This window comes from Aspergillus niger, assembly GCF_000002855.4.
Source record: "Aspergillus niger supercontig An07".
Taxonomy (NCBI): domain Eukaryota; kingdom Fungi; phylum Ascomycota; class Eurotiomycetes; order Eurotiales; family Aspergillaceae; genus Aspergillus; species Aspergillus niger.
Window position 1 is genome coordinate 1136123 of NT_166523.1, and position 24757 is coordinate 1160879.

Consider the following 24757-nt stretch of genomic DNA (forward strand, 5'->3'; position numbering starts at 1 on the left):
ATTAACAAAAGACGACTACGACATGATCATTGGTCATGTCGCACTCTGTGGATTAAATTTCCACATCACCATTAGATGCAGAGACACCCTGCACTACTCTGTCGGAGCCAGTGAAGGCACTTCAGAAGGAACGAAGAGAGCTCCTCGAATCACCGATTTTAAATAAAAGTAATAAGAGGGATGAGTCAAGCAAGGAAGCAGTAGATGAGAATAAGATTTTGATAATCTACTGTAAATCTAAGAGCACAGAAAAACAAGATAAATATTAATAAAATGTCATCAAGACACCTGTTTATTCCTGTGGCGTTGATCATCACTATCCCTTTCGTCTGTGATCAAAGGTCATTTTCGGCCACATTATCCGGTAGACTCAGACACTTATAGGCTGTGCGATGCCACTTTCTTTAGAAAGGCAGACCCACAGATAGTCATGCAAAGGCCCTAATTGCGCTGTAGCCCTGTGGAACTCACGAAAGACAGGATACACTTACAATGCGATGATTTTGGCGGCTAAAGCAGTCGAAGCCATTAAGTACCATGTTACCTTACTTCATCTTCAACGGACTGTTCACACCTGTCGAACAAAACTGGAATACTCAGGGTGGACAATAACAAGCCTGCGTGCTGCATAATCTATTTCCATACATGAGCCCCTTTTATTGCCATGTGTTGATGCAGGCAGACTTTTGCTACTGTGTTCATCACCAACTATTGACTTAGGATCCAGTAGGGGTTCATCTACCTCCCTATCGGTGCCCTCATTGTGGTTACTACATAGCATATGTCCTCGAGATCAAGACAGGATACTGTGATTTCGGTATGGGGGGATAATATAAGGGGATTTCTCTGCCAGTCTTAGTTCCATGTCTATACTTTTGATGTGGATTTAAGTTCCAGGGTCGTGGTGTGAGCTTCAGGGCTGTATTAGCCATACATGAAACAGATACCGCGTGGACGAGGCTACACGTGCCTCCCAACTGACTCATAAGGTCTCCACATTGAAGCAAGGATTGAACGAACTGCTAAATGTGCATCTCAACAGTAGCGAGGATCTGGAGACTCAAGCCGGGTAAGCGCTGGGGTTGAGCATGGTGAGCGGGTTGGCAGACCAGATCAACAACAGAAACAGCGGGTCCTAGTATATGAACTGAACAAGGGCCGCGACTAGTCGTAGGTACAAAGCCGTCCTGAAGGCCGCAGGATTGAGTTTCTTGACGAGCTCAATCTACTCAGTTCACACTAGATAACAAATCTTAACCTTACGGCATTTTCACTATCATTTCTCTTTCAACAATACAAAGGCCGAACCAACGGTTGGAATAACTGCGGTCTCCCATTAGTGTGTATTCTGTCCCTAGTTTGGGGGAAAGTAGATTTTAGTTTCATTACAGAACATGCGATTGGTTTCACCTTATAGTAGATACTCGTGTCTCTCTTCAATGATGGCTATGTAGTATAGGAGATAATTGTACTTAGCACTATTTGATTGGAAGCGTCTGTCCTCGGCTTGTTCGTCGACCTTGAATCAAAAAAGAAAAAAAAAAATATCAGGATGTCGCGCCATGCTGTCGAAGTAGCTCAGCCACTTCAGCTCTCTGATTCTGCAGTGTCTTAACCTCCTCAGCCACACGATCATCCGTGGAACAAAGTGTTTTGAACCTCTCGATATCTTCCTCAGTGACAGCAGATCGAGCAGCCTGCAGAGCAGTAGCAAGGCGCTCCCTTTCCAGCCGGATATTCATGTCCGCTCCAGCCTCAGTCAAGCGTTTCGCAGGATCCTCGACCGTTACATGAAAAATGGAAAATTGCACGACGTCTGCTGTTCAGGGTAAAGTAATTCGTAATTCTGTGAGCCGCCTCAGCTGGATCGGACGAGACTTGCGTGTATCTTCATTGAAACTGATTGAGTGACTGGTTGTTGATCGGCCAAGCATGCAGCAAGGTGCATACCTAGCATGCTGTACCCGCGGTATGAGCCCACTGTGGCTGGCTGGACACTAAAACCAAGCGGGCATTGATAGTCCCAAGCATGCTCGTTCCAAGTATTTCATTAAGATTACTTACTCAGAACAACTGGTCTCCCGCTCACCCTGTGCTCAGAACGTGCTCAGGGTATATCCAGATCTACTCAGTAAGCAAAAAAGGGGGAAGGATGAGCACTAAAACAGAAAGAGTAGTCCATCGACCATCTCAAAATACCAAGTACATATGTCCAACAGTTATCAATCAAGTTACCTTTCTTCAGTATGCTCTTTCGAATGGTGTTTCTTAGTAAAATAAGATTGTATGCCCTATAAACGACGCCCAAGTTTCTCTATGTATGTAGACTACGCCAAAATACATCAACTCAGCTGATATTATTCTTCTCCTTTAAGATCGTAAGAGCATCTTCCCGGAGCTTGAACTTCTGCACCTTGCCGCTTGCAGTCTTGGGGAACGACTCTGTTGGTTGCAGGAAGAAGACGTATTTTGGAACTATACCAGCCGGTTAGCTAATGAGTCGATAGAGCAGTTCTGTGATAGAAACCAACATACCTAGATGGTTACTCAGCTTTTCACGAACCCACTGCCGGATCTTATCCTCATCCGCAGCTTCGCTCTCAGGTTCCCGGTGGATAATGAACACAGCCACCGCCTCTCCATAGCGCTCATCGGGCACGCCCACGGCCGAGGCATCGATCACGCCGGGGTACGTCAAGAGACAATTCTCGATTTCCAATGGGTGGATGTTCTCTCCGCCGCGGATGATGAGGTCTTTTACACGGCCCGTGATGGTGATGTAGCCGTCTGGGGACATGGAGGCTTCGTCGCCGGTCTAGAATTAAAGAGGTTAGGAAGGAGCAAACTTAACTCAGTGTGCTTAGTACTCACATGCATCCAAACTTTCCCGTCATCATCAGCAATCATGACCTCTGCCGTTTTCACCGGGTCGTTCCAGTACTCTTTCATCAGGAGGTATCCGCTCACTGCTAACTCGCCGCGAGTATTGATGGGCAAAATATTATTGTGATTATCTAAGCTCACAACCTTTGCTTCAACGTGCGGCAGTAGTCTTCCGACGGTGTTGATCCGTTTGTCGATGGGATCGTCTGTTGTGGTCATTGCAGAGACGGGGCTGGTCTCTGTCATTCCGTAGCAGATTGTCAGCTCAGTGAGGTTTAGGACTTTGTGTAGTCTTTTCATCAGCTCCGCGGGTATGCTACTTCCGGCGGCGATGCCTGTACGTAGGTACTGGAAGCCTTCGTTGGGGATTTCTCCTTCGTCTAGAAGATTGAGCTCTTCGAGGAACATGGTCGGTACGCCGTAAAGTGCAGTGCACTTTTCTTCTTGCACGGTTCGGAGGGCTGCTCTGGCGTTGAAGGCTTCTGTTGGGAATGCAATGGCTGCGCCGTGGGTGGCGGTGGCCATGTATCCTAGTACGGATCCGAAGCAGTGGAATAATGGGGGCGGACAGCATACAACGTCCTCTGGGGTAAGGCGCATTCTGTCGCCGATTTGGGAACCGTTGTTGAGAATAGATCGATGACTTAGACATGCTGCTTTAGGCATTGCGGTCGTTCCGGATGTGAATTGGATGTTGACTATGTCGGTTGGGGATAGGTTGCGAGGTGGTAGGGCGCTTTTGTCGGATGTTGCGTCGGAGGTAAGTGAGTTGTAGGCTGTTAAACAATTAAAGCTGGAGGTGTTGACGCGACCAGATGAGTTGTCGACTGAGATGATGCTCTTCAGTGAGGGAACTAATTCTGACTCAATGCGGGTCTTGGAGAGGTCCGGGATCAGGTGTTTAAGGAGTGGAATATTGCTCCTTGGGTCCTTTCGGGGGAGGTTTGATTCGGTGCTAATTATCAGATGGCTGGCTTCTAAATGAGCCAGGGCGGAAACTACTTGAATCGCGTTGAATGATGGATTGAGTGGAACCTGATGCTGTATCAGCCTTGATCTGATGGCGTGCAAGCGTTCTACCTACCAGGATCGCGCCCAGCTTGAACAGTGCATAGGTTGCCTGGAGGAATTTGGTTATTACAAGGCATCTGAGAAAGGCTTTTAGGGTCTGGGCATACAACAGCATGTTCCATGGAGTTCCCTAGCATGACGCCCACACGGTCTCCTATCCGGACACCGACAGATTCAAGACCACGCGCAAGGGCATTGCTTCTGGCGTCAAGGGAAGAATATGTCGCTCGATCATTTTGTTGTTTGCAGATGACACTGGTCACGGTCAGAATACCACTCCTCAAAAGCACAAACTTGATGCCAGAAGGGAAGCGTACGCCGGTCTATCGCCATACTGGTTGACGATCTTTGCAAAGTGCTCCCCGATCACTGTGTCTAACAGTGGAGGCTTATGTCAGGTCAATAAGTATCCACGATACCTAGTTGATCAAACAAGACATGAGCATGCTTACTTCTGAAGGACCCCGAGAATAGCTTGTGGTTAACAGTCCCCTTCTTCCCGGCAATGCTGCCAACTGGAGGGGCTTCCTCACAGAACATCTTCTGTGAAGAAGCCCTCTACAGTTAACTGAAGAAACGCGCATCTGGATATTTGGGAAGGTATGTTCATAGCACTCTAATCGTCCTCAGGCGGAGCTTGTGGCATTCGTCACCAGGATGTACCTCCCCTTGCTTCTAGCTTCACCAAAAGCTGGGTCTAAAATGGTTTAACCAGGGATTGCCGGCGGATGCCTTCAGATACGAACTGCACCACGCGAACTTGCGAAGTAGTGAACACGAGTTGAAATCTAGCCTTAGCAATTGACTGAGACAAGAATGAAAAGCTGAAGAGATGGAGCAATTAAGAGGCAGCTGGAATGTGGCCGGGACTCACGTGTCTGCAGGATGCGGGGTTGATGCAGCCGGCTTGCCTGTTTGGGACAGTAGTACCTGCAGCTCCATCACTGCAGTAACATTCAATACTCGATCGGTGTCGGTACTTCAATATGAGATAGCAAGATTCTTGTGTCTATTTTGTGAAACGTCTAGCAGGGATAAGGTCAGGGATGTTCAAGTAGCTGCTTTGCCCTCTTGTTCTTCATGCCGGAACAGTTCCGATTCCCGGGCGGGGAAATGAAGCTTACTAGGATGGATCCCCAGCTTTATTTAGGGCTGCCCATCAATTGGTTCCTGACTACTTTGGCCCGAGGATAACCGAAGCCACCTTCACTTAAACCGTCTATCTACATTCTGTGCTATCAGGTGTGTTGATTTTGGACTGACTGCTGTAGATTGACCGACAAGACAATAACAATGCCGTAGTCAACAGTCATGAATACAAGCGATTTCTTCGAGCTGTCAGTAAAAAAGGCACTTCTAGGCACTGATAAGCCATTTCACACTTCTAGGTGATAATTTTTTATTCCGTATCAGGATAGATGCATGCATCAAAGCGATCGTTAGTAGAATGTCATGGATGTTCTATATATGAAGGCCCGCATCAAGATGCCTTGTGCCTTAGGCTGCAAGGGTGGCGACCTTTGCAGCCTGCGGGATACTCGTAATATGGAGATTTCGATTTCACCATCCACTCCAGTAATAGCCAACAAGCTAAATCAATCAATAACCACTACAAACAACGTCTCCTATACACACAAACCCAATTCATCAATCAGTTAAATTCCCTGCCGCCAACTCCCGCAACGCCCTCAAGGCAACCTCCTCTTTCCCCTCGGGAACAAAAACATGATCATGATAGAACCCACTGACCACATTCGCACTCACGCCGGCCTCCTTGAGACTGGCGCTAATAGCAGCCATCAGCCCCACCGCCTCAAGACTAGAATGCACGCTGATAGTAATCATGCGACAGGGGAAGACATAGTTGGTGAAGCCGTGCGCTTCGGCACGCTCGCGAGTCACAATGTACGTGGTGCCTTCTGCTTCCTGGAAGAGGAGTTGGGGTTGCAAAGTGTGGAGATCTGGACCTGCTTGGGAGATGCTGGTGTGGGGGATGGTGAGGAAGACGAAGAGGTCCGGGTGGAGGATTGGTGAGAGGGAGGACAGGAGGGTTTGGAGGTTGGATTCGCCAGGGGTGGGGGGCATCTTCGTTGGGATTTTTTGGGTTGATGGTATGGGATTAGGTAGGGGTTTTTTGGGAGTTGATGGGATCGTTGGTTGGTGTAAGTAGACATTGATATTAGTTGTGGTGATGGTGATGAGTTTATTTGGGAATAGGCTAAACTTAATCTGGAATGGAGAGTGATTAAGTGCGGAAAACGACGCTCTAAATGCATTGGTTATAAACAACATCTGAAGTGTATACATGGACCCTTTGATATAATGCGTTGCATGCGGGAAAACATGACGCTTAGTCTTCTTTACCTCTATCTTCTTCTTCCTCCTCCTCGACCAACACGTAAGAAGATTCATCTGACTCTTCTGATGATGATGATGATTCTTCCGTCGATTCTTCTTGTTCTTCTGCGTCTTTTTCTTTCTCCTTTTCTTTCCTCTTTCCTTTTCCTTTTTCTTTCTCTTTTTCTTTTGCTTTTCCTCTTGCCCTTTCTACTTCTTCACCTTCACAACCAGAGTTATCAGTATAGTCTTCGAGAATAGGATCCCACTCTTGATTTATTACTCGTGCTGCTCTCTCTTCCTCTGCCCTTTCTTTTCCTGGCCCGTCTTTTGCTAATGCTTTCTTTCCTTTGGGCTTTCCCTTTGATGGCCCTTCTGCTGCTCCTAGAGATGATCCTTCTTTTGATCCCTTCTTTGATGGGGCTTTCTCTTCTTCGGGTTTCTTCTTCGGTGGCCCTTCTTCGACCTCTCCTTCTTCATCTGTCTCTTCTTCATCTGTATCTTCTTCTTCATCTGTATCTTCTTCTTCATCTGTATCTTCTTCTTCATCTTCCTCGTCTGAATATTCTTCTGTATCTCCATCCTCTTCCGTTGCAACATTCTTGGATGCTTCGAGTTGCATGTCCCTTTGCTTTCGCCTTTCCATTTCTCGTTCTCGTTGCTGTTTTTTCCTCTCCTCTTGCTTAGTGTAACACCCTTCCTCTCCACACTCGCAAGTCCGCCCTTTCCAATAAGCCCGGCCATAGTTGACTGTGAGTTCCTCGAAAGGTTGGATATCCCGCAAGGCCTCAACGGTCATCATTGCCCGGTCCCCAATTGTCCGGCGCTCAAAAGTTGTATTAGCCCTGCACGAGTGGTTAATAAACCGAGTGAAGTTCCCAAATTCCATTGGGCAAATCAGAGCAATCTCCTCCTTTACTCTGACTTTGCCCTGCATTGTAAGCGCATAAACAGGGTCACCTATATAGCAAGGTGGATGGAGTGGGCCAACAAATTCGGCCAGGATATCTCCTTTCTCAAATTGCGCAAGAGCACGTACCCCGACGCCCATAGTGGTTTGCACCAGCTGCACGAACTCAAAGGGCGCCTTCTTAATTTGACATTCGCAAATTTTCCCTGCGGCGCAAAGATCGCAAAGGCCATGGTTAAGGTCCTTTCGCAGCGTCGGATCCTTTTTCAGGCCTCGATGCTCTGGATCCGTCGCCGTTTCCCAATCCTTGGGGTCAAAGGTGCTAAATTCAACATGTTTCTGTAAACGATCTCGGAATATCGGTGGGCGAACTGTTTTGACCCCTTCATCTACGACAATTTCGTGAGGATGCGTATATCTGAGCCCATCCACTCCACTTCTGTGAGCCAATGCCTGGTTGAACCCGCGCGGAGCATCAACCCCCGCGTATGGCTCCAACAAACTGCGCCACTCAAAACCGCGCGAGTGAGCCTGAATCCAGATATTATACACGTACCCTTGCAGTCTTCTCCATACAGATTGCCACATTGGTGTGCTTTCTTCTTGACAAAGCCTTCGAAAGGCTTCCGCTTGCACACATATCGCAAGCATGGGCCAGCCGATTTTTTCAGCGAAGAATCGTAGTCGGCTCGCTTCCCGCTCCTCGCAATCCATATTGGCCTCATCCCATGACCATGATCTGCAAGTAATGGCCTTCTCTAAGGCCCGTGATGCGTAGATACACCGCGCTTCGTAGTCCAACCTTGCCACCTTGTTTTTTTGACGGTCGTTGTATATTTTGTTGACATCATATAAGTCGTACATGATCGCATGCAGAATCTGGTCTCTATCCTGTATAAATTCCGTGTATATTGAGAGGGGCTGAAAGGTGCCCGTCTTGGGTCGTTTGTTAGGAGTATTCTCTGCACCTTCTCCTTCTTGTCCCCGCTTCCTCTGGGATCCTGACGGCCGGGCTGGAGCGGGAGAACTCGTCTTGGGTCGTTCGCCAGGAGAGCTGTCTGCATTGTCTTCCCCTTCCTCCCTCCGCTCCTCCCCTAATTGTAGGGGTTGGGATAGATTGGGAGGAGTTGTACCGGGCCGTTTGCTAGGAGAGCTGTCGGCTTCTTCTTCTTGTTCTTGTTCTTCTTCTTCTTGTCTCCGCTCCTCCAGGGATTGCGATGTTTGGGACGAAGCTGGGGAACTCGTCTTGGATTTTTTGCTAGGGTAGCTGTCTGCATCTCCTCCTTCTTGCCCCCGCTTCTTCTGGGTTCGTGATGGCTGGGATGGGATGGGGGAACTCTTGTTGGGCCGTTTGCTAGGAGAACAAATTGTGTCTTCTTCTTCTTGCCTCTGCTTCGCCCGGGATCGCACTGTTCTGGTTGGAGCCGGGGGACTCGTCTTGGATATTTTGCTAGGAGACTTGTCTTCTCCTTTATCTCTTCGCTTCCTTAGAGATCGTGGTGGTAAGTTGGAGGCATCTTTCGGACCGTTGTCCGAGACTCTTTTTGCAGCCATAGATCAGGCGATTATATTATGCGTAAAATGAACTTATGGGGTGAATTGTGACGTCCTGAAGGCGTCTCTGTCTTACTTGGGTAGCAACAGGCTCCGCCTGTACTGGGTTGGCTAACTCACTGGGAGTTTAAGTACCCGGAAGCTGCCATCATGAAAACAGGACTCTTCCGGCAACCTGCGGTGTAACATCATGAGCGTTTGTAAATCTTTGGTACAAAGTATCTGTTTAAGACTGCTTTGTCTTGCCCATATTTAGATCATCTTGGGTGAACGTCTCTTTATTCCATGGAATTGGTAGCATGCTGTGTCGGGAACTATTGTCCCTTGTATGGTCTTGTCACCAGTTTGTTTCAGGTGAAGAGGCCAAAGACTGGAGATAAACCATGGACTTATGGCATTGGGGTATGAAACATAGAAAGAACCTATTGGATAAGTATCTTTCTTGGAATAAGGAGATGGCAGAATTTTTTCTTTTGGGGGTTGTTTCCATGCATCATCCTTTGTTGGTGATCCCGCGGATACTGGTAGATAATGGAGAGTATGATGTTCTTCGCTGGAGTCATCATTGGTTACTATTTTCGGACAATTAAAAGGTTGTTGGAGGCAGGGTTGCTTCATGTTTGACCTTCATGGTTGTCTTAGTGTCAGTAATATCAACATGGAGAAATAAGAAGGATATTGTTTAGTTCAAGCTTTGGGATTTTCACCACTAATTTTTGAGACATCCTTGTCACCCCATTTAGTACCCCAGGCAACCAGTGAGATATCTTTTTAGTCTACCAGCAGAATCTGCTCCGGCAGTAGTTACTGTCTACTAGCGAAACTTGGTGACAACAGACTCTAATCATGTGTCAATTGCTTTGCGGTTAGTAGGTAATTGCAATAGGGGTCTATGTAGAGAGGGATAGAACATGTATGTGGGAGATAGTTGTAACGGCCTAGTAGCAGTGCTCTACTCCTTCACTATGGCATATAATCAAATAGAAAAAAGATATTTCATATGGTATATATCTCACATGTGATTGTCATCTTCTCCAGGCTTATTGCTATAAATAATGCTGTCATGTGATTGTCTTTGCGGAGCCAGTGCGGGCCACTTTGGGCACCCCCGGATGACGAAAGTCTGCAGCCATGATAGCTATGGGGTTAGTTTCTGCACAAAAATAAGCAACCCTCGACTTTAGATTCAGCAGAGAATGGAACGAATGCTTGTGAAGAAATGCCCACACCAGCGGTGTGAAGCATAGCCATAAACCCAAAGGGGCAGTGCGAGACCAGACCGGAAGATCGATGATCCAGTCGCGGGGCGCGCGGATTGTCGGGGTCCCAAAGCGGCATAGCGGCAGGCAGTCGGGGTCTCGAAAGGGGCATAGCGCCAGGCTGGGGCAGATGAGCCTCGTTCAGGCCATTGTATGTAAGCCTTGTACCACCGCCGTTCCATCCTTCGATTTCCTTCACTCCTTTTTGTCTGCCTGATTCTTCACCTTCTCCAGGGACGTTCCTTGAGGGCTACCTTCTTTCGTTGTTTGCCGCTCTTCATCTCTGAAAGGTTTTGCCAAGTGCCGGGTTCGACGTGACTCACCCCGTCGGAAAGGTTCTCCTCCGTCTTTCCTTATCAGGCAATAATCTCAAGGCCGGCTTTTCCCCCCACCCGTCCTTCGGTCATCCTGAATTCCCGGGCATCAACTCTCCCTCAAAGCCTCGTCTCTCCTTCGATCATGGCTGCCGACCAGTTGCTTCAGTCCATCGCTCATTCCACTCCCGGTGAAGAGTGGTTTGACTTTGACAACTCCTTCGACATTCCCTACGAAGGGATGGGAAGCAATCCCACCTCGGTGGATTCTGTGTCCCCCAAGGACTTGGATCTAACTTTTGCCGACTTTGATGACTGCAATTGGGGTCCAAGCCCTGGGGTCTGCACTCAGGAGCTATTCGCTGATCTGGTCAACTATGATGCGCCTATGGAGGGCTTGGGGGCCCATGCATTGGACGCCTCACAATCCATGCTGAACCCTACCGGGTCCTTCCATCATATGCCCGCTTCGCCAACTCCCGGGCTGATGGGGTCGGAGCTGACCAACCTATGGTCACAGGACATGGGCGGAGTTGACGACCCTTTCTACACCACTGTTCGACAGATGGTGGAGTTCCAAGCTGCTGCTGATCCAAGCGCGCTGTCTAGCAAAGAGAAGCGCATGGAGGCGTCTATTGCGCTTCACATGCAGCGCCTCCAGGAAGCAGCAATGCAGGACTTGGAGCTGTCGTCGAACTCGAGCACAACATTCCCATCTCCTCGCTGGTCCGACTCTGCAGCAAGCGTTTATCAGGCTGGAACATGTCCAACCCCAGCTACTACACCTCTGCCCGATGTAACTCGCACACCGGTCTCGGGCTCGGAGTCTGCGGCTGGGGGCATGGAACTGGTGCTCGACCTGAACATGAACACGACCACAAACGTACCAAAGAAGCAAAAACCTCGATCGCAAGCTCAGAAAGAAAATTACATTAAAGTTCGAAAGCATGGTGCTTGCGAGAAGCACAGGAAGCAACACAAGCGGGTAAGTAAAGCCCGCCAGAGCTGCCGCATGTCTGTATACTGATTCGAGTCTAGTGCAACTGTCTTGAGAAGGCCGCTTCCCAGATTGCTGTCAGCCAGAAGGCCGTTTCTACTTGCAACATACCATTCAAGTCAACCTTCAGTACGCAACGACATGTCCACAGATCTGAACGAGAAGCTCTTCTTGTGAGCACGACGCCGACACCAGCCAGTAAGTCAACTGTTTCACAGCCGACAGGAGGCCTAGGTTCGAAGGAGCTTCAATACGTTCAACTTCGGCATCGCCACCGTTTGCAGTCCACCCATACGTCTATGGATCCTCAATATGGACACCACTCGCCACACTCAGTCAAGTCAGCTGCAAGCTGTCGTGGCGACGTAGGCTTCAATGGCGGTTCACGTACTCCGACAACGTTCCGGGGTAGCTCGGGACAACAGCAACCATCAAGGTCACCGGGTTCCGACCGCAGGGTTGGTCTCGTCCATTCGCTGTCGAAGGGACTGCAGATCTGTTCGACATCGAGTCAGGCAGATCGGGGAGCGCTTGCTCTCCGCCATTCTCCGGACAGACAACAGGCAAGCCAGGCTGGAGCAGCCCGCATGCATGTGTCAGTCCAGGCATCAATCCCATCCCGATCCAGTACAGCCGCCATCAGCAGCGTACCATGCAGGTTCAGTGCGTCGGCCAAGGCCTTTGCCACAGTCAACGTGCAATCCAACCGGGGCACCGAGGCCGATGCCGTATCCAAGAGATACGCCGATTTCTGGCGCGTCAGATCTTCGGGATACCCTTCGACACACCACTCGTTGGACGTACAAGCCAAGGCTTTTGCCACAGTCAACGTGCAATCCAACCGGGGCACCGAGGCCAGTGCCGTATTCAAGAGATACGCCGATTTCTGGCGCGTCAGATCTTCGGGATACCCGTCGACACACCACTCGTTGGACGTACAAGCCAACGATGTCCACGACCAATCTGTGTCGCGGACACTTGTGTCAAGGGTACTTCAAAGCGTCTTTTCGGTCTCTCACTTCTTGGATTTATCTGTATGCGTCGCTTCTTGGTTGAGCACGTGCTTTGACAAAACCTGGGGCTTTTCCAGATTTGGCAAGCTCGTCATGATATCGACTAGAAGGCATTGGCTTGCGGGGAAGGGATTTCTATGGGGTTGATTGAGATTAAAATGTTGCATAAGCGTGTTTTGTTTGTTTCAAATGTATATTGATGTGTTATTTAGCGGTGTTATATTCTGTCTTTGCTTGATACCATCGTCCATGCTAGAGCATGAGGTGAACAGTTAGGAATGGTCATTTCAGTCATTTCATTTCAGTTGATTTAAACTTTCATTGATCTCGCATGTTAGGAACTGAGCAGCAGCAGCAGAGACAACCACATACTGACTGGTTTTTAAAGCAGGACCATTCAAGTAACTGGTAATCAAGCGTACATAATTTCAGGGACATCCCATACTGCGATTCCAGAGTCCACCGTCCCCACTGCTATACAATCCCACCAACCAATCAACAGCCCTCCACCATCCGCGTTCCAGCGGGCCCCGAACTGAATGGATCCATCCATCAATCCATTCCATCTCCAGTTCTCATCTCACTCAAGCCATACCCAACCCTCAGGTCTCCCTCATCCCCCATCCCTATCCCCATCCTCCCTCCCCATGACCCCCTCCACCCCCACCGAATCGCACTGGCGATTCTCCACGGTAACAGGCTACTTCTACCAAAGCGAGCCCTCCACCGACCCCAACACCTTCAACTACGTACGTCCACTCCCAAATCCCCCTAAATTAACCCAAAAACTAATATCATACACCCAGGCATCCTCCGACTTCGGCCTCATCCCCCGCGCCTACCCCACAGACGCGGACCTAGGCCCTGACCCAAAAACCACCTGGGAGCGCTTCGCCCACCACGTCCGCACCCTGAACGCCCAATCTGCGGACCCTAATGTCCGCTATAAGGTGCTCTTCCTCGGCCGCCATGGAGAGGGGTACCATAATGTAGCGGAGCGGGAGTACGGCACCGAAGAGTGGGATGTAAGCTGACCCCTCTCTCTCCTGTTACCATTTTTGCAACCCAGACCCCTTTTTCCAAAAGTAAAATTCCATGAATGATTGACATTGAAATCGAAAGAAACATTACTCCCTCCTCCCCGGCAATGCAACAAGCAACTGGGTTGACGCCCGTCTCACAGACGTAGGCAAATCACAAGCCCAAACCGCGCACAATACCTGGAAACAGCAACTCAAGGAACATATCCCCACTCCGGAGAAATTCTACGTCAGTCCGTTGAATAGGTGTCTTCAGACGGCGTGGATTACTTTCGTTGGAACGGGGATTGAGGGGACGGAGCCGTTTAGGCCGGTTGTTAAGGAGGTATATCTATCTAACCATCCATCCCCTATCTATACCTTCCTTCTTGTCATGACGGACTAATTAATAACTGGGTGCCAGCTCCTCCGCGAAACCATCGGCCAACACACTTGCGACAGCCGGTCCAGCAAGACAGCCATCATGACCGAATACCCAACGTACATCATCGAAGAAGGGTTCGCCGAGAACGACGAGATGTATGATGCCGAGCTCCGGGAATCTGATTCGGCGCGGGACAAGCGCTTCCGCGATCTGATGCAGGATATCTTTTCCACGGATGAGGATAAGATCTTCTTGTCGTTGACGGCGCATTCGGGCGCCATTACGAGTCTTTTGAATGTCTTTGGACATCGGAGGTTTTCGCCTCTTGAGACCGGGGGCGTGATCCCGGTTTTTGTACGTGGGGAGAGGGTGATGGGGCCGTTGCCGGTCATGGAGGTGGAGCCGTGGTTTGGGGTCTAAGTAATCTACGGATTAATTGTGATGTTTGGAAAGGTTCTGCATATAGAAAGAGTGAGAGAGGTAGAGAGAGTTGAAAGAAGTATGTAGTAGATGATAGATATTGTATTGTACATTGATTCTTGGATCGAAGCAACCCTCATCATACACGCACGTTAAGATAGAGACACGGGGGGAAGGTAACCAAGAAAAGGGTTTTTAAAACACATGCTGAGAAAATCCACCAGAGAGGAAAAAGTGCTTCTTAACGGTCTAGGAATATTGAACAGAAAACAACGCCGAAAACTTATAATCGAAACATTGATCACCAGCTGTAGAACTGGTTCTGCGCCGTAATCTTACGGTCCGGCAGCGGCGTCCAGAGCTTAGCCTTGCGCTTACGCAGCTCCTCGGACTCCCGGTTCTGCCATTGACGGATACGTGTCTGCTCTTCCTTCAGCACCACCGACAGAGAGGTGTACGGCGGACGCATGAGGTTGATGTTGCCGCGCGCGCGGTGGTCGTAGTCGTAACCGTACGGGCCACGGTTAACCCACGCTTGGTCGATGTAGATGGAAGTAGGGTCGTTGATGGTCTTGCGCTCTCCGTTCTTGAGGGTGATGGTGACAGGCTTCTGGTTGGCGGTCTTGCCCTCGACGGCACCCAGGCCCATACCAGAACGCACCACGGCGACGTTCTTAGCATGCTCGAGGTGCTGGAGGACCTCTTTGGCGGCCTTCTTCTTGCTCAGGCGCATCTGCAGCATGGCATCGTCGATGTTCTTGCCGGCAATCTGGCGAGCAAGGGGACCCAGCTTCTTGACGGAGGTCTTGAACCAATGGGACTTGGAGAGGGACTCGCGCTCCGTCCGCATGATCAGCTCGGTGGGCGAGATGCGGCCTCGACGACGGATCTCGCGAGCAACCATCTTTTGTTCCCAGCGAGTCCGCGCCTTGGGGTTCGGGTCCAGCACTGTCTGCATCGTCTCCCGGTTTCGTCGGTCAACAGCATAGTCGACCTCTTCCTGGCCCTCCTCGGGGGCGCCGGGTTGCTTGCGAGCGGCGGGGGTACGGCCGGACGCCACCAGCTTGGGGCTGGCTTCATCCTCTGCGAAGATGGAGTCGGCGCTCAGGGAACCCTCGCGTTTGGCGGGAGCGGTGGTGCGGCGAGCTTTGGGCTTGGCGGCGCCGGGCTTGCCGCCGAAGAAGAAGTTCTTGATCGAGGACAAAGTGGAGGGCTTGGATTCGGACTCGGACTTGTCATTAGGACCGTTGGGACCGTCTTCGGAGGCTTGACGAGGGACAGTGTAGGCCAGAGTGCGGCGAGGGACGTAGGTCAGGCCGGTCCGGGCTGAAGAGACTGCAGGGGAGAGGTGAGAATGAGAGGGGGCACAATTGGGGAGAAAACAGGGTTATTCGTCTTGCAGGTACTTACTGGACCGGATCAGCTGCCCATACTGGGGGACAGCACCCATTGAGGCCATGACGGACGATGAATCTGGAGGTGATTGCACGGGGTCCGGAGATCAGAGGGAAAAAAGTGTCGGGATGAAGACTGGGCCTTGGCGGTGCGTCTCGGGTCTGTCCGGTACGCCGGATGTTGCTGCCTCGACACCTGAGAATTCCGGGGTCAAGATTCCAAGCCGCAAGGCAGGCGCTAGTCAGTTTTTGGAAGGGTAAGCCGCGGCGGGATCATGTGGCTTTGGCTGGAAAGGGAATCCCGGTCCTGCCAATCACGGGGTAAGGCTTTTCTGCACAATGACCTCATAGCCCGGCCTGGTGTGGTGGCCTCGGCCTAACCCGCTTTGCCCGTTCAGGTAGCAGCCGGCCAGGCCCTCTCACTACAGTAGCTGTACTACATGCCATCCATCCATGTCTGCCGAGAACAGAGTTTAGAATTGGCCATGCATCGTTCAGGGCTCGGATCGCGCCTGAGTGTCTGGATCCTCCAGCCACTGGCCATTTATAGTTATCCGTCTCCCGAGCTAAATCCCTGGCCGGTTACACAGCACGAAAGATCGATCAAAGTCGAGATTCCCTGCTTTTGCAGATGAATTCCAGCCGCAAAAGTTTCTGGAGCATGCAGACTGCTATCATTTGATATGCTTTTCCATGGCCTATCGGCTTAGTGATAGTCCCCCTGTTCTGTTCATGCATGTCTGATGATTGATGCCCGTCTTAATACCATCCATAGAAGCAATATTATTCATTGCTGGCTGTCTCAATATTACAGGAAGCTAGCAGCCCTTTAATAACAACTAGCTTCTATGGCTCAGTTGGTAGAGCGCATGACTAGTAATCATGAGGTCCGCGGTTCGAATCCGCGTGGAAGCATTTTTTGCCCTTTCACTTTTTGCCCCCGTCACTTCTATATTAGCCCATCTCTCTAGGGTGGTGCTGATGATGAAGGTACACTTTTTTTTCCAGCTGGAGTAAGTGGTCATTGGTCAGCTGCCTTGCGAAATGTTACCGCCACATGCGAGATATTTCGGGTCTTGTGATCTACCAGCAATAAGCTTCTGCGCCGGTTGTAAGATGGGGTATAGGAATTAAGTTGGAGATTCAGGGATCTCTTGCATACTTTGCTGCGGTTTGTGGCTAACTTTTGCCTGTTCCCTACCTTCTCCTGGTCTCTTTGTGACTTTGTGTAGGGTTTTGCTGGGTGCCGGCAGCCCTTGATATGGATCGAGACACCGTGCGCCAGCCTCGAATGGTATGCAAGGAGCCTTATTGTTTCTTTGTTTTCAGTCGAGGTCCCGGGATGGAGCAATGTCCCAAGAATTCTCTTGTATGTTTCAATCATTGATGGCCGTCGCAGGCCCTTTTTTGGTTGTAGCTGTATATTAGCAGCGCCGAGTTATGTCCGTGATGGTGGGCAGCGGGTGGTTATACAGCAGGTGTGGGCAAGAAATAGTGTCTGCTAGGGAGGACAACGTTGGGCCAATTGACGATACACGTTGGTATACTTAGACTAGGGGGTTTGCTTCGTAATTGGTTGGTCACCTTAACTGAGTCAGTATCGACGCGGGGTAATTGGCTCAAGGAAGGCCTGCTGTGTATGCTGGGGCTCACCTAAGTAAGGGTGCTATCCGAGCAGTGGGTGGGGAAGTGCGTGGTTAGATTAGGATTGCAGAATGTGGCTGGCTGTGCTCTTTTTGCATGTGTGGGGGCAATTGGTGCGATCTGGGGGTAGGAAGGGTGCTGTATGGAAGCTCGGGATGGAAAAGGCATACACATGGCGTGGGCGCTCCTGCCTTGCACGGTGTTGGCAGGGATTCTTGTTCTTTGTGGTATTGGTGACTTCGCCATACCGATCGTGAGGTATCATATCGGAGAGCAGTGGCCTCAGCGAGGTATCCTTGGACTTCTGTTGAGGGTGCTTTCCTGCTGAAGTGTCAGCGATATACCCTGCAGGAAGATGTTCCCGCTGGTAGTATATATATGCCGTCGATGTTCTTTGATACCTCACTTCCCACAGGTGCCTGTGTGTGACACATGCTAGGTGACCTCTCTCGTGCGTCCGCATGGACACAGCGGAGACACCGACCGTGCATTGACTATTGCTGCGTGCTTCTGCTTTCGAATTTTGTTCTCGACCAGCCGCATGTGGCGTGCTGACGGTGTGAGTATGAACCTCTGCTGGCATTGTGGGTTCTGTGTTGCTTGGATGGGTTTTTGGTGCACTGCGTTATGGTGATTATGGTAATGGCTTTGGTTGGTGTCTGTTGCTTTGTGTGTCCTTAACCAGCACCATTGTGGTGGTTGTTGTTATTGCGATTGGTGTGATTATTGGCCTGTGAATGAATGGTCACCGTCGTGATAGCGCAGCGTCGATACTAGTAGTGTTAGTATATATAGTAAGCACCGAAAGCCGGCAAACATCATCAGCAAGGGCGGCAAGCTGTAGGCCATGGAAGAAATGACAGAGTGAGCAGAAAATGAACACGGGTTTCCTCAAGACCAGATATTATGCCTTAACATATCTCAAGCTGTGTTCGTATAGAGTAGTAATGATAGCAGTAATAAACCATCTGTGTCGAAGACGCGGACAGCCCAAGACCATTAGATGCTGTTATTATCTAGCCTAAGGACATGTAGCATAAGAAGCACGCTGATCATAACAACTAGCTTCTATGGCTCAGTTGGTAGAGCGCATGACTAGTAATCATGAGGTCCGCGGTTCGAATCCGCGTGGAAGCAATTTTTTGCCTTCATCAATACCTATGAATAAATGCTTTATAGCTTTCAATGTAGACAATCATATCAACCAATCAGCTTCTATGGCTCAGTTGGTAGAGCGCATGACTAGTAATCATGAGGTCCGCGGTTCGAATCCGCGTGGAAGCATTTTTTGCTCTTTCGTCATTCCGTGACATCGTCAAGCCTCCACAGGCCGCAGAACCAATCAAACAGGGGGACTATTCGCCGAGCGCATCACTAGTTAAGATGAAATCCTCGGTTCGAGTCCGAGTGTGAGCCTGCATCGCTAGCCTTGTAGAGGTGTTAGGGGGGGTTGAGCCGGGGCAGTAGATAGGTAACAAGGAACTCATCTATGACTTGACCGTCTGGGAAGCTCGTAAACAACGCCTGTTTATTTATTCACGTTTCTTTTTCTTATATTCTTCTCCAAGCTTACACAGTATAGCCAACCATTGGGGAAGAAAGATACATGGAAGTAACAGACAACAAACAATAAAAGCAGGGGTAAGTTATAGGGAGAAACACCGAGGTCGTTGGCGGGGAAAAAGCAGGAACCTCCCCTCCCCGTGCACCCTTTTCTTTTTCACGATGACGATGACGATATTCCAGGCACTTGCATGGTTGGCTAGCACCTAACTAGCTGGATCGTCACAGCTCTGGATCGTTTCAGATGGTGGGTGAGTGTATTTTCCCTTTTTTGCTTTTATCTGCTGTTGTTATTTCCTTCAAGTCCGAAGTGGAGGGTAGGTAAATAGGTAGATAGATAGAGATGATATAGTAGGTGCAGTTAAGCTGCTGCTGTTGGTGAGTGATTGATTGATTGATTGTTAGTCAATATTATTTGATCCATTCCCTCTGCTACTGCTGTCTGTCTGCTCAGCTTTTCTCATGCCGAGCTCAACTCCCATCTCCACCGCGTCGATCCACTGCTCTCTCTCGTCGGCCTCACATATCTTTTCTCACTCTGGTCTTTTCCGTTCTCCTCCCTCCCACCCTTTCCTTCCCTTTTTCCCTCCATCCTCTGCTATCCAGGGACTTCCCGTGCGTGTAGTTCCCACGTTTCCTTTTGTGCCCTGTATGCTTCCTGCCCCCATCGACCCGTTTTCTCCTCCTTTCCCCCATCCGTTCCCGCCGAGAACTTCTCCGCTGACCAGCCCGTCCAGGTTCGCTATCGCTCGGACCAGGAGAGCTTAAAGCCTTAAGCCTTGGGAGTCCGTCGGTCCCTCCACGCAGAAGTGTCTCGTTCTCGTTCTCCCTCCGTCCGCGCCTCACTTTAGCAGCGTTTCGCAAGCGCCCAACTCGTCAAGCTCTCTTCTACTTGCAGACAAACTACCAAAAGGGCCAGAAACCAGCAAAATAGACAATCAAAATACAAAACAAAAAAGAAACGGAAGAGGAACTAACAACAGCTATCATAATTCACCACATCCCGTCAATTGTTTAGTTTTCCTTTTTTCTTCTATTTTCTTTTAGATCCACACCTTTTTTTTTCTTTCTGATTATCTTTTTTCTTCTACATCTCTGATTCTCTTTTCCACTTATCATACTTCCCTCACACCCTTCCAGACTTTAATTGTCTTTGTTCTTCTTCGGGACTACTTCCCTTTCCACTCCATCATTTCTACTGTCAACCTCCGGCCACCCCTCCACCTTCCAAGACCAGGGCCAGGACAAGGAACGGCCAAATCCTGGACAGCTAACCTTCGCCCGGTCATAAGGTCTGAACAAGACAGGCTGTGAACCGGTGCAGGAATGGACTCGTTGATGAGGCGTCTTGCGGTGGTTCATTTAATCTAGGTTTCCTTTTCTTATTCCTTTATTTACTACATCCTTTCCTTTACCCTTTTGAATCTCTGCCTGAGGTCTTCTTCCCTCCCGGCTCTGCTACTTACGTCAGCACCGGGCTCGCTGGCGCTTGGACTTTCCTCTATCCATCAGCTTTGGCATTTGCGTTCCCTGGTCCTTCTTCCCTCCCCCGCCAGTCCGGCCACAGTCTTGATGATGGACATCAATTCACTCCTTTCGCCCCAGGATGCCAATTCACAGTCCGGGCGCTCAATCCCTTCTGCGGGTTCTTCCTCCGTCCCCAATAATTCCTCTTCCTCTGCCCCGACCTCTGCTCCTCATCCGAAGCCCTTGCGAAAGAGTCGCCCCGGCTCGACCAAGCAAGGCATGACTTCCTCGCCGCTTGCGCAGCATGTCTATGCTCCATCCCACCTGCCTGAACCTTCGCCGCCCGCCATAAGTCCCAAGGTCGGTCCTAGCGTGGGAGGTGGGAATGGTACTCCCCCAGCGGCTGACCTCCCTCCCCCAAGACAACCGTCTACCCCCGGCATGGACACCCTGGCCGACCTGGCGTCAATGCAGCACCATCAACCGCAGCGATCCAATGCCCCTATCCTGCGCAGTACCGAGTCGTACGAGCACCAGCTTTCCCCTTCCACCATGTACCCCCACGTCAACCCGATCTCTCACAACACTCCTACCCCGCGCTCCTCCTTCGATATCGCCATGTCGGATGGCCCGCGTGAAAGCGCTCGTCGAAGCTATATGGATACCTCCCTAGTCCCGAACGCCCAGCGACAGGCGACAGAACTGTTCGCTCAGATTCAGGAAAACCCTCAGTCGTACGACGCGCACGTTCGCTTCGTTCGCCTCTTGCATGCGGGCTTCGTCAACCACGTTTACCCTCCGAATAACCCCGACATCCATGGCGATCCCCGAAAGTACGATCTGCTCAAAGACATGCGGACGGCTCGAGAGGAGATGGACAAATTGTTCGCCATGGGAGAAGATCTGTGGGCGGAGTGGATCCAGGATGAAAGCATGCTGGCACAGTCGGTGGAAGAGCGCATCGCAGTGATGGAGCTCTGTCAGCGTTCGATCGAGGAAGAATACGGTAGCACCAAGCTGTGGGGCATCTACGGCGAGTGGCTCCTGTATCTCTACAATTCGGCCAACGGAGACGCCAGTCAAAGCCAGTGGACTGAGGAAGACCGCATGGTTGGTCGCGAAGTCTTTTCCTGGCAGTCCGTCCTCGACGTGTGGCAACGAGGTGCCGAGTCGACGCGGTGGAGAATTCACGACAGCCACCTGGTTTGGGATCGTTTCCTTGACTTGCTCGTGCAAGACCTCTCTCGCAACCCATCACAGGACAAGATCAACCATGTAAGAGGGCTTTTCGACCTTCGTCTCGCGACTCCTCATGCTACCTGGGATCAAACCTTCCAGTTATTTTCCGGGTTTATCTCGACATACTATAACGCCAACTACGAGAATATCATGGCAGAAATGGCCGGGAAATATTCCACGGCAAGCAAGGAGACGTACTCCGCCCGCGAGGACTTCGAGATCCGGTTGCGCAACGCGGCCGAGGCGGGCGACATGGGACAGGAATGGGTTGTGTTCACTGAGTACCTCGAATGGGAGCTCAATCGTAACCGTCGCAAGCGGCACACAAACTTCGACCTAGTTAACGCGGTATACCAGCGCGCCGTGCTGCGTTTCCCGACCGATGCGAACATGTGGGAAGATTTCATCATGTTCCTCATCGACGAATCCATGCATGGCAATACAAATACCACGACGATTTCCACACTCGACCGTGCGACCCGGCACTGCCCCTGTTCCGGCAGCCTCTGGTCTCAGTACCTGCTCAGCTCCGAGCGGGAAGGCCAGTCGTTTTCCAAAATCGCGGATATCAAGCACAAGGCCACCAGTACAGGCCTGCTGGATGCGGGCGGTATGGAGGAAGTACTGAAAGTGCATACGGCGTGGTGTAGCTACCTCCGTCGGCGGGCCTTCCTGTCCGATTCTACTGACGAAGACATCGATGTGGCGGAGGTTGGTATCCGGTCGGCTATCGAAAGCGTTCAGGAACTGGGCGAGAAGAAGTACGGACGAAACTACCAGGGCGACCCGTTATTCCGGTTGGAGCGCATCTACATTCGTTATCTCAGCGAGAGTGGCAGTTGGGACAGCGCGCGGGAGACGTTCAAGGGTCTCGTGGGACGTCGTGGCAATAGCTACGAGTTCTGGTTGACTTACTACGAGTGGGAGCTCATCTCCTGGAGTAAGTTTGTTCAAAACGAAACTACGATCGATGCCGCCCGGCGCACTCCGAACCCCAGCTACGCCACTGCGGTGCTGAAGCAAGCGATCAAACGAACCGACCTCGATTGGCCCGAGAAGATCATGCAGACCTACATCGCGCACTGCGAGGACTACGAGGACTCGGATGAGCTGCAGCTGGCGATCTTGGAGACGCGCAAAGCGATGAGAGCCGTGACTGCGCGCCGCGAGCGCGACGCAAGGGAGCTGGCCGCGCGGCAGGCCGAACAAGCTGCCGTTGTGGAACAAGCCACCACGCAGGCGGAAAAGCGCAAACGGGAGGAGGAAACGGGCATGAACGGACTCCCTGCCAAAAGAGCTCGTGCAGAGGAGGCCGAAGTGTCGGTTCCCGTCGCCGCAGAGCCGGTCGCGCTTCGTCGTGATCGCGAAAATGCAACGGTCGTCGTTAAGAATCTACCCCATGGCATCACTGAGCACAAAGTCCGGCAGTTCTTCCGCCATGTGAGTTGCCCCTTACTGAGTGTTCTAGGGCTGTGTTAGCTAACCGAGTTACAGTGTGGTACGATAAATAGTGCTAAAATGCTTTCCAGTGATGACGGAAAGTCCGAGACAGCCATCATCGAGTTCAACTCTAAAGATGAGGCTGTTGTCGCGCAGACGCGTGACCAGAAGATCATTGATGAGCATACAATTGAGGTTCAGTTCGGATCGGGGTCTACGGTGTTTGTAACCAACTTCCCAGCGACAGCTGATGAACAATACATTCGCGACCTGTTCCGTGAGGTGACTTCCCCCCGGTGTTGCACTGATCCAAACGTTGGCTAACCGACTCTGTAGCACGGCGAGATCATCGATATCCGCTTCCCGTCCCTCAAGTATAACACGCACCGGCGATTCTGCTACGTACAGTTCAAGACGGCCGGAGAAGCTTATAGCGCCACGCAGTTAGACGGGGCGACAGTGGGCAATGGCCTGCATCTGGTTGCCAAGATCTCGGACCCGACTCGCAGGCAGGACCGTCAGGGACCCATGTACGAAGGACGCGAGATTCATGTGTCTAACCTCGACTGGAAAGCTAGTGAGCAGGACGTGGAGGAGCTATTCCTACGGTTTGGAACTGTGGAGCTGGTGCGCATCCCGCGCAAGGTGGACGGCGGCAGCAAGGGCTTCTGCTACGTGGTCTTCTCGTCTAAGGTAGGTGTCCCGGAGGATGCGCGAGGGTTTTAGCTAATGCGGTCTGCAGGAGGAAGCTGAGGCGTCGTTAGTGATGCACGAGCAGCAGTTCCGCTCGCGACCTCTTCATGTGAAGTTGTCCACCCCGCAAGGGGCCAAACGAAGCGCGACAACCATCTTGTCTCGCGTTGGGACCCGGTCCCCGTCGGTCGAGGTCAACGGGGCTAGGCGTGAGGCGAGCGAGGAGGTGCCAAACAGTGAACGGCAAGCACGCACGCTGGGCCTGATGAATGTTCCGGACACGGTCAATGATGCGCGAATTCGGGCACTCGTCGAGCCGTACGGCAAGCTGATCAAGATTGTGCTGCGGCCTGACCACCAAGGAGCGATTGTTGAATTTGCGGACGTACATGAAGCGGGCAAGGCATCCCTGGAGTTGGAAGGGCAGGAGATCACCCCGGGGCGGAAACTGCACGTTGGCACGGTACCGGAGATGTTGAAGCAAACGGCGGAGAAGAAGAGCAGCAACGGACCCAGCCAAGGTACCAGCGGCAGCAGCAAGGCCAAGGACAAGCCCAGCGGACTCTTCCCGGTTGCAAAGCCGATCAAGCGCCCGCCGCAGCCAGGCGCGCGCGGCGGCAAGCGCGGCGGGCTGGGAGTGAAACGGGCGACGGCGACGAGCTCAGCGAACGGGCAGACGACGACCACGACGACCACGACGACGACGATGACGACCGACAGCGCAGCCCCGGGCGAGGGGCAGAGCACGAAAAAGAGCAATGAAGACTTCCGAGCGATGATCCAGCGGAGTCGAGCGGGCTGAGGGAGGGGCGCGGCGCACAGGATGGCATGGCGGGAACCGGCGTTACCTCTCCGCTTGCTAATGACCACTACTACCTCTTGCTAAACTTGCTAAGAGATTTCGAACTTGGCGTGATGTGAATTTGACCTTCTACCGGCCAGTGCTGATGTTGAGATGTTCTTGCTGATGCGTTTGCATTTGCCGCTTTGTGTATTATCATATAGCCTTAACCCTGCCGCCGGCTGAAGTTGAATGTAGATTATTATTCTCTTTATTTTGAATTGGTTCTGTGTGTGTATTGTACAGTTGTAGATGGGGGGTATCTTTGCTGTATATCTACTAATATAGATAGTAGGGATAACGTTATCCTATAG

General features: G+C 51.2%; 14 protein-coding genes and 3 non-coding genes across 17 annotated transcripts; 6 read left to right on the forward strand and 11 right to left on the reverse strand.

The window, feature by feature from the left end:
• Positions 1-370: 370 nt before the first annotated feature.
• Positions 371-529, reverse strand: An07g05190 (uncharacterized protein; the record flags this gene model as incomplete). Its single annotated transcript, XM_059748458.1, has 2 exons — positions 371-458; positions 492-529. The coding sequence occupies 2 exons, from the start codon at positions 527-529 to the stop codon at positions 371-373; spliced, it is 126 nt and encodes a 41-aa protein (XP_059600936.1).
• Positions 530-1411: 882 nt separating this feature from the next.
• Positions 1412-1894, reverse strand: An07g05200 (hypothetical protein; the record flags this gene model as incomplete). Its single annotated transcript, XM_059748459.1, has 3 exons — positions 1412-1519; positions 1617-1778; positions 1874-1894. 3 exons carry the CDS (start codon positions 1892-1894, stop codon positions 1412-1414), a joined length of 291 nt encoding a protein of 96 aa, XP_059600937.1.
• Positions 1895-2347: 453 nt separating this feature from the next.
• Positions 2348-4189, reverse strand: An07g05210 (uncharacterized protein; the record flags this gene model as incomplete). Its single annotated transcript, XM_059748460.1, has 5 exons — positions 2348-2475; positions 2536-2815; positions 2872-3918; positions 3968-4084; positions 4121-4189. The coding sequence occupies 5 exons, from the start codon at positions 4187-4189 to the stop codon at positions 2348-2350; spliced, it is 1641 nt and encodes a 546-aa protein (XP_059600938.1).
• Positions 4190-4234: 45 nt separating this feature from the next.
• Positions 4235-5267, reverse strand: An07g05220 (uncharacterized protein; the record flags this gene model as incomplete). Its single annotated transcript, XM_059748461.1, has 5 exons — positions 4235-4323; positions 4407-4512; positions 4667-4759; positions 4829-4898; positions 5218-5267. 5 exons carry the CDS (start codon positions 5265-5267, stop codon positions 4235-4237), a joined length of 408 nt encoding a protein of 135 aa, XP_059600939.1.
• Positions 5268-5601: 334 nt separating this feature from the next.
• An07g05230 (uncharacterized protein) lies at positions 5602-6039 on the reverse strand (the record flags this gene model as incomplete). The annotated part of the gene is made up of 1 exon (XM_001391569.1): positions 5602-6039. The coding sequence occupies one exon, from the start codon at positions 6037-6039 to the stop codon at positions 5602-5604; it is 438 nt and encodes a 145-aa protein (XP_001391606.1).
• A 265-nt stretch (positions 6040-6304) lies between these two features.
• An07g05240 (uncharacterized protein) lies at positions 6305-8904 on the reverse strand (the record flags this gene model as incomplete). Its single annotated transcript, XM_059748462.1, has 2 exons — positions 6305-8741; positions 8876-8904. The coding sequence occupies 2 exons, from the start codon at positions 8902-8904 to the stop codon at positions 6305-6307; spliced, it is 2466 nt and encodes an 821-aa protein (XP_059600940.1).
• A 912-nt stretch (positions 8905-9816) lies between these two features.
• On the reverse strand, positions 9817-10421 carry An07g05250 (hypothetical protein; the record flags this gene model as incomplete). The annotated part of the gene is made up of 4 exons (XM_059748463.1): positions 9817-9908; positions 9985-10256; positions 10338-10366; positions 10407-10421. 4 exons carry the CDS (start codon positions 10419-10421, stop codon positions 9817-9819), a joined length of 408 nt encoding a protein of 135 aa, XP_059600941.1.
• Positions 10422-10473: 52 nt separating this feature from the next.
• Positions 10474-12485, forward strand: An07g05260 (hypothetical protein; the record flags this gene model as incomplete). Its single annotated transcript, XM_059748464.1, has 2 exons — positions 10474-11313; positions 11367-12485. 2 exons carry the CDS (start codon positions 10474-10476, stop codon positions 12483-12485), a joined length of 1959 nt encoding a protein of 652 aa, XP_059600942.1.
• A 265-nt stretch (positions 12486-12750) lies between these two features.
• On the reverse strand, positions 12751-12974 carry An07g05270 (uncharacterized protein; the record flags this gene model as incomplete). Its single annotated transcript, XM_059748466.1, has 2 exons — positions 12751-12873; positions 12939-12974. 2 exons carry the CDS (start codon positions 12972-12974, stop codon positions 12751-12753), a joined length of 159 nt encoding a protein of 52 aa, XP_059600943.1.
• An 11-nt stretch (positions 12975-12985) lies between these two features.
• Positions 12986-14162, forward strand: An07g05280 (uncharacterized protein; the record flags this gene model as incomplete). Its single annotated transcript, XM_001391574.3, has 4 exons — positions 12986-13087; positions 13145-13363; positions 13461-13703; positions 13782-14162. The coding sequence occupies 4 exons, from the start codon at positions 12986-12988 to the stop codon at positions 14160-14162; spliced, it is 945 nt and encodes a 314-aa protein (XP_001391611.3).
• A 301-nt stretch (positions 14163-14463) lies between these two features.
• Positions 14464-15621, reverse strand: An07g05290 (mitochondrial 54S ribosomal protein uL22m; the record flags this gene model as incomplete). Its single annotated transcript, XM_059748467.1, has 2 exons — positions 14464-15497; positions 15573-15621. The coding sequence occupies 2 exons, from the start codon at positions 15619-15621 to the stop codon at positions 14464-14466; spliced, it is 1083 nt and encodes a 360-aa protein (XP_059600944.1).
• A 777-nt stretch (positions 15622-16398) lies between these two features.
• Positions 16399-16471, forward strand: tRNA-Thr (AGT). The gene has a single exon. It is a non-coding gene; the product is annotated as a tRNA-Thr (tRNA).
• A 787-nt stretch (positions 16472-17258) lies between these two features.
• An07g05310 (hypothetical protein) lies at positions 17259-17783 on the reverse strand (the record flags this gene model as incomplete). The annotated part of the gene is made up of 1 exon (XM_059748468.1): positions 17259-17783. One exon carries the CDS (start codon positions 17781-17783, stop codon positions 17259-17261), a length of 525 nt encoding a protein of 174 aa, XP_059600945.1.
• A 481-nt stretch (positions 17784-18264) lies between these two features.
• Positions 18265-18337, forward strand: tRNA-Thr (AGT). The gene has a single exon. It is a non-coding gene; the product is annotated as a tRNA-Thr (tRNA).
• Positions 18338-18411: 74 nt separating this feature from the next.
• On the forward strand, positions 18412-18484 carry tRNA-Thr (AGT). Its single transcript has one exon. It is a non-coding gene; the product is annotated as a tRNA-Thr (tRNA).
• A 680-nt stretch (positions 18485-19164) lies between these two features.
• Positions 19165-20052, reverse strand: An07g05340 (hypothetical protein; the record flags this gene model as incomplete). Its single annotated transcript, XM_059748469.1, has 4 exons — positions 19165-19281; positions 19331-19410; positions 19489-19592; positions 19937-20052. The coding sequence occupies 4 exons, from the start codon at positions 20050-20052 to the stop codon at positions 19165-19167; spliced, it is 417 nt and encodes a 138-aa protein (XP_059600946.1).
• A 796-nt stretch (positions 20053-20848) lies between these two features.
• An07g05350 (uncharacterized protein) lies at positions 20849-24404 on the forward strand (the record flags this gene model as incomplete). The annotated part of the gene is made up of 4 exons (XM_001391578.3): positions 20849-22909; positions 22964-23191; positions 23246-23602; positions 23652-24404. The coding sequence occupies 4 exons, from the start codon at positions 20849-20851 to the stop codon at positions 24402-24404; spliced, it is 3399 nt and encodes a 1132-aa protein (XP_001391615.3).
• Between the last annotated feature and the right edge of the window lie 353 nt (positions 24405-24757).